We start from the raw sequence: 12,117 nt of genomic DNA on the forward strand, positions 1-12,117 counted from the left end.
CAGTTCAGCATGTGTGTCTTAGACTACCGATGCCTACTCTGCACAATGTGCATCAGGTAGTCCAAGGCGCTGTTCGGCCATCTTTCTTTGTGCAGGCCTGGAGGGTCGCTTTAAGTCAACTATCTCAATATCAATGGTAGAAGGCAGCACTTCTTACAGCAGTGGAATAAAAGATACGACCTTTATTCAGTCCATGGTCAAACAGAATGCCTCAGCAACGTTTCAACCCCAGCATGGGTTTTTTTCCAGCTTGAAAAAAACCCACGCTGGGGTTGAAACGTTGCTGAGGCATTCTGTTTGACCATGGACTGAATAAAGGTCGTATCTTTTTTATTCCACTGCTATAAGAAGTGCTGCCTTCTACCATTGATATTGTGACTGTTATTTGGGGCAACGGGATCCAGTCCCTTGTTAGGCGTGCACAGGCAAGTTTGTGCAACTGCATGAGGAGTGTGGGTGCTGCTGGCAACCTAATATTACTGCTTAAGTCAACTATCTCATAGAAAACTTGCCCTAACCCACTACAGCTTATACATGACACGAATAATGAAACACAGATTGGTTGGTATAGGTAACATGGATACCTTTCTTTCTAGGGCAGTTTTGGCACGTGGGGCTCATGATGCCTAAAGTATTTTCAGCATATCTTTAATGAATCTATACATTGTTGACTAATTCTCGCCATCTCCTCTACATAAAGAACAATGACAACCAAATATGTTATATTGACTTTAAAAAAATCTAAATCTAAATAGTAGATAATTTTAACTACATATAGTCATTACTTTACAGGACTATAAATGATTGACCAAATATTAACATGTCAGTAAAGACCTTCTTGATTGGCTGTTCCTGTGGATGGCAAAGCAGCAGTGCATTGTGGGGAAGTAATATGAAACGGAGTGACCTGAAACTTGGCTTACTGATAGGCTTTAGTTGGATGCATGTTTATATCGCTGCCATGTTCCTATGGCGCTCTTCTCTCATTTGTACATGTAGACCAAGTCTATGACTAGATTAGCACCAAGGACGATATCTCACAATCTAGTGGCCTAGAAGAGAATGTACTGATTCATTTAGGTCTCAGCACTGGTAAAACTGCTGCAATAAAAGAAAAGTAAGTTAATAGTCTGAGCATGACCACTTATAGGTTTCCTGAATTGGTGAATTGGAGGCCATTCATGTAATGTTCATTGTGAAGATGACTCTGCCCAGGTAGCGGTCTGACTTATGATCATTGATAATGTCTTGTCCATTTATCTTGCATTGTATGTGAACGTCATGATCAGGGGTCACGTCTAGGAAATGCATTGCAACTAGAGGGGATGTATAGTTTACCTAGAAAGAAAAATGAGTTAGATATAATACAAGACAATATTAGATCTCAACCTCCTCAGTCTTCCATCAAGCTCCAATGGTTACAAATGTAACATGTAATGGTCATTAGAAGGGAGGTCTCCAGACATATAGCCTAGGCAATCGTATGATTAAATTGGACAACTCCAATATTGAAAGTGGATAAATTGCCTATGTTACAAATTAATAATCTTTATATTGTGCCAACATAGTCGCCAGCCAATCAGAGGGTACATGTAGAGAGAAAATCAAATGTTATATATAATATTAAACTATTTAAACAATAGGTGAGAAATTCCTGCTTAGAAGAGCTTAGAATCTATGAAGAATTAGGGTTGACTCAAGTGATAAAAGTTCTTGTTCTGTACATTGGTCCAGCCATCTTTTTCTAAATAGGATAGTATACACAAAGCTATATGAGTCAGTCACCAGCCGGTATCTGTGTATTAACAGAGGTAAAGTGCATTACGGTTCATGGAGGGTGGGGGATACTGCTGGAAGAAAGGGTCGGGTTCTGAGGAAGACTGTAGATGAGGGGTAAACTGAGAAGAGTTAGATTAGGATGTAATGGGCCTCCCTAAAGAGATGTGTTTTTAGGGCACACTTCAATGTCAAAGCTATGGCTATTAGGGATTAACCTGATAATGTGGGGTAGCACACTACGGAGAACTGGTGCAACTTGGGGAAAATCATGCAGAGAGAAGGAATGAGAAGTTTGTATTATGGAAGATGTTAATCTAAAATCATTAGCAGAATGGAGAGCACAGGTTGGGTGGTAGACTGAGATGAGGGAGGAGATGTAAGGTGGTGCAGCACTGTGGAGAGCTTCATGGAGAATGGTTAGTTTAACTCTTTCATGACCAGCCTATTTTGTGCCTTGTAGGACAAAGCGATTTTCATCATTGCATTGCAAGAGCTATAACTTGTTGACATAGTTGTATGACAGCGTTTTTTGGGGGGGACGAGTTGTATATTTTAATGGCATCACTCTGGGGTTCCTTTATTGTGTTGTATAACGTATTCCTTTTTTTGAGGAGGAAGATGGAAAAACGCATCTAGAATTCAGTCATTGTTTTTTGGGTTTTATTTTCACGGCGTTCATCATTCGGTAAAAATAACATGATAATTTTTTATTTGGATCCCTGTAAAATGTTTTTTTTTGTGGGGGAAAAATGTGTATTTTTTTCAACTGGATTTTTTTTTTAAATTAAATTTAGTTGAACTTTTTTGATGCTATTCTGTAGTCACTGAAGCGGCTTGAAGATGCAATTGTTCGATTGCTTAGATAATACACTGCAATACTTATGCATTGCTAAGCCTATGACAGCAGCCTATTAGACTCTGTGGAAGGCGGGGCCTAATAGACTGAGTTACATGGCAAATAAGGAGGCCTTTGTCAAGCTTACAGCTGCCATGGGAACTCATTGGTATTTTGTAATTGCACAGCGGGTTGTCAGTGGGTGACAGAAAGAGCCCTGTTTCCCTGTCATCTGCTTACATACTGCAGTTGCTATTGACTTTGGCATGTAAGGGGTTAAATTGACAGGTTTCTTTGTTCCTGGCAGTTAGAGCTGGAACCTCACTGTCAGTAGTCAACCAAGCCACCGCCTTAAAAAGATATATATGCAGTTTTAAGGCCCATGAGTGAGGTCAGTAAAAAGTTATATTGCAGTCACAAAGAGGTTAAATTGTATTTTATAGTGGATAGGCAATGAGTGCAGTGAGTGGTACGGGGTGGAGACATTAGTGTAGCAGATGTACATTAGCCTGGCTGCTGCGTTCAAGATGAATTGGAAAGGGGAGAGTTTAGTGAAGGGAAGGACGATCAGTAATGAAGACGAGAATAGATCAGAGCAACAATAAGTTTTTGTCACTTTTACTAAGAAAAAGGTGGATTCTAGAGATGTTTTTGAGGTGCAAGTGACATGAGCGAGTAAATGATTCACTATAGGGAGTAAAGGAAAGATCAAAGTTAAATGTGACCCCAGGACAGCGGATGTGCTGCTTAGGAGCTATGGTAGCATTTATTCTTTAAGTACACTTTGGTCGTTGAATGTATTAGCTGCGAGACAACGCTAATAAATACCTTTGTTTTTTTTCCAATATTCATTTTTTGAATCAAATCTCATTTTTCCTGACCCTGGACATTGGATACCTCCCCGTGTTCCCCCTTCCTGTTTTTTAATTAAGATAAAGGTAGCGTGAGATAGGATTAAATTCCTGTGTGGGGTCGCACTTTTCAGGGCGGTTGCTCTGCTTTTCCATTTACAGCCTAGCATTTGGGACAGTTTAGAGCGTAATTAGGTTTTTAGATGAAAATAATCAATAAAAGTTATATTAATTTATGATACAGCACACCTTTCTGTAGACCCTAGCACCATGAACTGAAATGGAAATATCAAGTTCAGGTCAGTTAGTAGATAGTGGAAATACAAATTTATTTTTAAAAAGATTCAGTTTCAGATAGAGGAAGGACATGATGTTAGAGACAGCGGATGTTAGAGACAGCGGATGGACAGTCACTGGTGTTCTGTAGTAGTACAGGGATGATGTCTTGTATAATTGGATGTCCTCAGAATAGAGATGGTTGCGGCAGTTAACATTAGGTTAAAGCTCACATCAATTAGTCATATATGTAGTTGGCTTTCTCCCTGTAATAGTCAGTGTGGCTCAGCACTATCTATTGTATTTGACCTACAAAAGGATCAGGATCTCTGGGATAGCTCAGAAGTCTCAGAATCTTTCCTGCTGTCGATGCAAGTTATGTCCTGCTCCTTTTATCACACGCTGGTGCTGCAATATTTTCTATAGAGCCATTTAAAGTCGTGTTCTGAGATTAAAATAAATGACAGAGATTGGATAATAGTATATAACAAAGAAAACTTTGTATTCATTTTTTAAGCAGCACTGGTCCAACTCCTGCAGTGGTCACATGCTGTTCACCATTCACATGACTGCTGCAGCCAATCACTGCCCTCAGTAGTCATGTGCCATTCATGCAGACATGACCACTGAGAATTGTGATTGGCTTCGGAGGTGACAAGAAATACATGCTGCTGCAGGAGCACCTGGAACCAGAGCCGCAGGAACCGGATTGGCGGCGGCGGACTGGAAGGATATTTAAAAAGGGAGTATAGTATTCTTCTTTATTTTACACCCGCCAAAGATGAAGGCTACTGAGGTGAAACGTAGTGTTGGGGTAGACGACATCCTGGGGGCTCCAAATCACAGATTTGCTGACATGTTACATTTTGGATAACTTTGTACACAGCATACATTTTATTTAGTGTAATATGACATGCCTTGTAGATGGGTAGGCATCAGTATATTTTTACCGTTCCTGTGATGTTGTCCGTCTTTCTGTGGGACGTGATTCCTATTTTTTAACACTGTATTTTACATATCATTTAATAAAGATTTATGTATTTTTGGTACATTGTTGTATTCACGTTATTGTTTTGTGTACAATGGGTGCTGATAAGTCTTTGGCTTTACCCAGAAAGAAACGAGATAGGAAGATGAAACTTTCCACTTATTCCACATACTCTCCACTGATGCCAACACACTTCTTACATCGGTATTCCAAGTTCTGTAAGCCTTGCAAAAAGAAGAATTTCAGTTGTGACTCAAACCAGTCATCCATAGCAGCCATGGCATCAGAAATGGTGTGATATCTGGTACCCTTTAGGTGTTTCTTCAGGTTTGGAAACAGATGATAGTCGGAGGGAGCTAGATCTGGTAAATAAGGTGGGTGGTCAACCAGCTGGAAGCCTAGCTCCACCGATTTAGCTATGGTCACTTGTGCAGTGTGAGCGGAGGCATTGTCTTGCAGGAACAAAATTCCTTTGGACAGCTTGCCGCGCCTTTTGGCCTTCAGAGCTGCCTTCAATTGGTCCAAAAGTTCAATGTAATACCATGCATTGATGGTGGAACCATTTTGAAGGAAGTCCACTAGCAGCCTGCCCTCCTTATCCCAGAACACAGACGCCATCACCTTAGTGGCTGATTTTTGCACCCTGAACTTCTTTGGGCGAGGAGAACCTCTGTGCCTCCACTCTTTTGACTGCTCCTTGGTTTCAGGGTCATACAAATAAATCCAGGTCTCATCCATAGTGACCAGTCCATCCAGGAAGTTCTTATCAGTCCGGAAACGCTGACAAATGGACCGGGAAATTTTCTTCATCGCATGCTTTTCTGATCTGTTGTCAAACATTTGGGGACCCACTTTGCAGATCGCTTCTTCATGTTCAAATGTTCATGGATAATGACACAAACACGTTCACCAGAAATCCCCATGATGTCTGCTATTCCTTTGGCTGAAATTGGCCGATTCTCCAGTATGAGGTTGTGCGCAGCATTGGCGATCTCCGGAACAACAACCTCTCTCGGTCGTCCAGGACGTTCCTCATCATTGGTGCTGAAGTGGCCTGTTTTAAATTTGGCAACCCAGTTCTTCACTGTAGAATATGAAGGGCATTGATCCCCCAATGTCTGCGACATATCACCATGAATATCCTTTGCGGACCTTCCTTGCAGAAACAAGAATTTTATCCCTCCTCTGCTCTCACTTGCGGTGAATATTGCCTTAGACTCCACCATTTTGTTTTCCAGCGTGCCGAGATCACTGTTGCCATAAGCTACAAACACAACATTTTGAAAACATATATTAGACACACAAGGCTTTCATGTGATGTAACATTCATTAACATAGAAACAAAAAAGAACACAAAGCCAAAGACTTATCAGCAGCCCCTCGTATATTGGTTAGTTGAATAATATAACACTACGCAGTAAACGTTAAGTGCCCCTTTGTGAATAGTGATGAGCAATTATTGGAATAATCTGGTCGGGAGTAATTGGACCAATTTTAATAATCGAAAAATATTCAACCCAGTCCCGATCCCCATTAAAGTCAATAGGAGTCATAATAAAGGAAGAGAAGGAGGCTCTTCATTGAATGTTGCGGAGTGGTTAGCACTGTTGCCTTGCAGTGCTGGGGTCCTAGGATCTAGTCTCATCAGCAACAACACCTACATGGACTTTGAAAAACTCCATCCAGATGTTGCCCATGGTCAGATTTAAACCTAGAAGTCCAGTACTGCTCATCCTTGCAGATAATGGTATTTATATTTATCCACATTCCCTATACAGCTAGTTCTCATGAAAAACTTTGTTAAAGCAATGGATCGAAGTGTAGATGAATTTACATGGTTAAGATTAATATTTCCAAAAATCAGTGATGCAAAGATAAAAGAGGGAAACTTTGTAGGACCTCAAAACTGATTCAAGATGAGAACTTCTATTCTAAGTTGAACCAAACTAAAAAAGGTGAATGGGAATCTTTCAAGAGTCCTTGCTAGAACGTCTCAGGATCCATAAGGCCGTCAAGTACAGAAAACTATTGGATGATAAAATGAGAATGGAATATAACATTACTCTGAAGATACAGTACATCTCCTGCACGTGCATCTAGATTTCTTCCCAGCAAGTCTTAGACCTGTAAGCAAGAAACATGGTGAACGGTTCTACCATAAAGATGCCGTAATGGAGAAGCAACACCAGGACAAGAGAATGGAACCCGTTGATTACGATGGGTTTGTTCACATTTATTTTTTGTATGCCCGAAAAAAAAAACGCAGCATGCTCTGATTTTGTGCCCACCAAAAAGATCCATAGAAGCTTATGGCGGGGGGGGGGGGGGGGGTGTGTGCAAATGCAGCAATATGCTGTGCAAGTCCGCGGGAAACAGAACACATCTGGAAGTCTAGGTAATACTGTAAACTTCTAATGGGTGTTGCACAAAATCATTGTGTTTAAAAAGAAATGGTTTGCAAAAGTTCACATAACAGTAAAATTTGGATTTCTGCAAACTGGTGGAATTTTTATGTGTTTTTTTTAAAGAACAGTAAAATATGCGTTGGAAATGGAGGCAAAAACGCCACGTGTGAACTTATGAATTCGCATACCAGAGATTACTTTTTCATTCTGTACATTTTTAGGAATCACTCGCAACAACATTAAACATTGGAAGAAAAAACTGGAAAATAATACTTAATAGAAAATATAGAAAATTCGAGAAAATATACTTACGTGCGTGAGCTTGCCATAGTAGGGATAGTACATTAGGTCAAAGTAATTTTCTGGATAAAAGGCAACGGCTCCTAAAAGGGTCTCATTTCCTTTCTAGGCAGAGAAAACACAAAACACATATCACTCGAATATTACCATACAATATCCAAATAATCCCACCCTACGGTGCCCACATAATGCTGCCATATATTGCCCATGCAATTCAGTTTTTTTGTTAAAAAGATGATTCCATGTCCAAAATGCAGTGCTTAAACAATAAAAGAGTTCAAGTCCCTAGTGGAAGTAAATGCTCTGTCTGACCCCTGGAACTGACAGTAAAGGGGAATGCTTTTCTGCTTTTAACCCTTTCCAATCCACTGTCTGACGTTTTCCTACATTCTGATTGAAGCTTGTACAGTTCCAATGTCAGAAGACATCCGACAGGGTATTCTTACCATCTACAACCAGCCACTCCACTGTCAGAGCCTCTCTGGTGCACAGACAGTTTTATGATCTCTACATTGGTACTAGGAGGTGACAGGCCTGTGTGTTATCTCTCCTTTAGACCTGGACATGAGGAAGATGGAACAATACCTCTGCAGCGCCACCAATTAGATGACTGTATTCCTTCAAGTCAATTTATCACTTTTTACCACATCTTTAAAACAATGATTGGTTTAGCCATTAAAAGGTATCATATCTACAAGATTACTTAATTTCTCTTGCTGGGAACAATCACACTTTGCTCTACTTGTTAACATCGGACCAATTTTTTTTCTCGTTTTACCTAACTGGGAAAATGCTTCATGTAAACACAGCGGCAGATCAGTGGCTGTTCGGGATAAAGAAGAGGGTCCAGAGCAGCAGATAAAAGGTACAGGTTACCATACTTAGCTGTACCGCCTAGATTTCAGCATTATCAGAATTTCAATTTTGTGCCCAGAAAACCCCCTTGGCTTACAGGTATATAGGTATGTGTGTCATTTAACCCCCCCCCCCCTCCACTCACTGAAGTGTCAGTTATAGCCAGCAAGTATGTGGGAAAAGAAAAAGAAAACTAATGGCAGACCCCTTTGTGCCAACACAAACCAAAGACCGCTCTATAGGTGACCATGCAAACTAATAACAGCACTTTGTATGCCCACACAAACCTATCGTGGACCATTTCCACATTTTAATGGTGGCCTCTGACTCTGTGCCCCTGCATTTTAATAACAATCTTCTCATTTTAATGGTGCCTTTCCCCTCTACACCCCCATATTTTAATGGTAGCTGCCCTTCTGCACCCCCAAATTTAGTGGTGGTCTGCTTACCCACCCCAACATTTGGATGGTGGACTCCTCGTCCCTTCGTTTTAATGGTGGCCTCCTGACCCTTGAAAACTACACATAGCAGAACTAATTTTGCTCTGTACACACTGTGCCGACAACACATGAACAACGAAGCTCACTGTACAACACAGTCCGGTTCCTTCCCTAGTTTCCTCATCTCAGTCCAGCAAGTTCCGGAGACGGTGGGTTGGGGGGGGGGAAAGAGCCAGGCTGTGTTTTACACTAAGCAAGCCTCAACGCGGTGAGTAGGAAGCAAAGTTTAGCTTGTTGTGTCCTTTCCAGAGTATCGGAAAGATTGAGGGGTGCAATGTGGTGTGAGAGGCACTTGGGCCCTCCAGGCTTAGTTGTTCAGTCTCAACTGTGACCACAGCAACTCCTATAGCTGTGCCACTAATAACATGGTAGCTGGCTAAAAGATGGGCATATGTCACAGAACTATAAGGGCTTTATAGGGACATGAGCAGACACTAATCTATGATTGGGATATAAGGATGCAGGCTGGTAGAAGAGTATGTGGGGTATATAAGGGCACAGGCTGGCACTAGTTGATGAGGGGGATTTAGGGGCTAAGACTGAAACCAGGGTATGAAAGATATAAAGGGGAAGGGCTGGCACTACTCCATGAGTGGCCTAAGGGAGCATATGGCATCTATTCAGCTGTCTGAATTCATGTGCGCTGATATAAAGGCTGGAAATGGCTGGGGAAGTGAGTGGCAAAAGTAGTCTTAGTAGCAAACCCTGCATTCATTGAGAAAAATCGTCATGATGGTCTGGGTAATATGGAGAAGAATAAAACTTCTATACTTTAGAGAAGACATTGCCTGTAAGTCACTACAATTAACTGTACTGTAATCATTTAAAGAAGCATTTGGGGGAAATCCATGACAATATCACTGATCTCTGAGAAGAATTCAGTTCTGTAGCTCATCCCCTCCAGGCTTTGTATTCTGCACTTTTCTTCTGGCCTCTAGATTACATGACCCGCGCTCTGACAATATTCTGTGCCCTGCAGTTAAAGGGTCAGATTTATGTCAACTGTCATAGCAACAAATCACAGCGTAGCTTTCATTTTGTATTCCACTCTTCAAAATTAAAGCTCCGCAGCCATTGATTGTTATGGGTAAGAAAGACACTTTTTCTTCAGGACAGCTGACATAAAGCTGATCCATTGACTGCAGGGCACAGAGTGTTGTCAGAGTGCTGGTCATGTGATCTACAGGCCAGAATACAAATGCAGAATCCATCGTGAGGAAGGGATGAGCTACAGAACCGGAGCTTTGCCTATGCTGCTTGCTCCATCTATGTTGCCTCAGATGCTACAGCCTCGCCACTACCGTATTATAACAGGTCTACACCCCTCATAATGGGACCCTGAAACAGGTAATCAGAGTAATGAGCAACAGAAAAGTCAAACATTATGCATTATACTTACATGGGTTTCACAAGACACGGTTATTGGTGTCCCAGATCCAGCTTTAAACCCAAGAATCTAGAAGGACAATAAACTTTATGAACTTCAAAACATAATAAACATTGTTGGCGTACAGTCATCGGTGGTATGTTCACACTTAGAAAATTTGTTGCAAAAAGTGGTACAGACACGCGCCACACTGAACTTTCCCTGGAGTTTTCTGGATGATGGCACTAATGATTTTCACATCTAGGCTGCTTTTACGTGGCCATGAAACTCACGTGAGATTTGTGCATTGAGAGATGCGCAAATCTTGATCAAGTATGAACTCCATTCTTTTGAATGGAGTCGTATACACGAACGATGCATCACGGTGTGGAAAAAAATCGTGGCATGCTCTATCTTATAGCATTCCTCAGAACGCATCGCCCATTGATTTCAATGGGACCTTTAACCATTTCCAATCCGCTGTCTGACGTCTAAAGACATTATGATTTAAGCCTGTGCAGCTCCGGTGTTTTAAGACGTCCGTCGGGGTTCTCTTACTGTATATTGCCAGCCTCTCTGCTGTCGGAGCCTATCCAACGTGTCACTTCATGCAGTACTGGCTTTAGCCAGCATATAGCGCTGTTGTATAATGGCAGAAAAAAAGTAAGCCCCCTAAGAAAATCTGGAAACAAATTGGATTGGAAAGGCTTAATGCATTGCATGCCTCTCGCATGCTGTGCGATTTGCATGTGAGGTTACCTATTGAAATCAATGGGAAACACTACTAATCCTCTACCATGCGTGAGACTCGCAAGAGAGGATTAGAACTTCCCAGATGTGATGTGAGGCATTTTTGCTAAAAAAAACTCCTGGCATCTGCGGGTAAATCGCATGTTCACAAGAATGATATTGGGCTGAGTTTCAAGGCCCGATATCGCACTTACCCATGTGTAGGAGGTGGTCTAGACGGGGCATTTACAGTGGCAACAAAGTGGATGAGATTTTAAAATTCTTGATTCACAAGCTGAAGAAATAATCTGCACAAAACTTGTGCAGAAATTGACATGTGGTGCAGAATTCAATTCCGCAGTATGTCAATTTTATCGCGATTTCCGCTGCGGATTTCACCTCTCCTTAATGAGGGAGTGAATTCCACACAGGGATACGCAATATGACCCGCTTCAAAATCCACACTGTATGGTATGGGTTTGGAGGCAAGCTTTCTGCTGCAAATCAGCCCCCATGAGGACCCAAAGGTTGGATTCCGCTGCAGAAACTCGAAGCATAAATAGACGTGCTGCAGATTTGTTGTGAAAAATTTCTGCTCCATGGAAGGAGATTTTGTAGATCTCCTCCACATGGCTAGTACCGTACACGCTGCGGAATCTCTGCAGCAAAATCCAAAGGTGGCCCAAGGGTATTGCCACACAAGGCAGTATGTCCACAGCAGAAAATCCACAATGAACCTGTGAAAAAATCTGCATACAGCACTGTGCAAAAGTTTTACGTTACTTTATGGGCAGATACATTGTTTGCTCATTCATTTGCTGAGTCCTTCACATTCACTGTATAAGTCAATGAAAACGCCTTAACGTTTTTGAATAAATTTGGCAGGGAGGTTATTCCAAATATCCTGGAGAACTAAGCCCAGATCTTTTGTGGATGTCGGGTCGCTCAAATCCTTCTGTCTCTTCATGTAATCCCAGACAGACTGGATGATGTGAGATCAGGGCTCTATGGGGCCAAATCATCACTCCCAGGACTCCTTGTTACTCTTTACACTGAAGATGGTTCTTAATGATATTGGCTGTATATTTGGGGCCGTTGTCCTGCTGCAGAATAAATTTGGATGCCAATTGGATGCCTCCCTGATGGAACTGTATGATGGATAAGTATCTGCCTATATTTCTTCGCATTGGGAACACTATTAATCCTGATCAAATCCACAACTCTATTTACAGA

The 12,117-nt window shown here is 41.5% G+C and overlaps 1 protein-coding gene across 1 annotated transcript in view; it reads right to left on the bottom strand.

Moving 5' to 3' along the window:
• Positions 1-338: 338 nt before the first annotated feature.
• Positions 339-12,117, bottom strand: part of ATP1B4 (ATPase Na+/K+ transporting family member beta 4) — a 47,261-nt gene continuing 35,482 nt past the window's right edge. Inside the window, exons 7-9 of the mRNA XM_066581684.1 lie at positions 10,189-10,245; positions 7,447-7,539; positions 339-1,338 (exon numbers count right to left, since the gene is read on the bottom strand). Of these exons, the coding sequence (XP_066437781.1) occupies positions 1,180-1,338; positions 7,447-7,539; positions 10,189-10,245 (309 nt within the window). The 3' untranslated portion in view covers positions 339-1,179. The remainder of the gene's footprint in view (positions 1,339-7,446; positions 7,540-10,188; positions 10,246-12,117) is intronic.

The sequence above is a fragment of the Eleutherodactylus coqui genome, chromosome 10, assembly GCF_035609145.1.
Source record: "Eleutherodactylus coqui strain aEleCoq1 chromosome 10, aEleCoq1.hap1, whole genome shotgun sequence".
Classification (NCBI taxonomy): domain Eukaryota; kingdom Metazoa; phylum Chordata; class Amphibia; order Anura; family Eleutherodactylidae; genus Eleutherodactylus; species Eleutherodactylus coqui.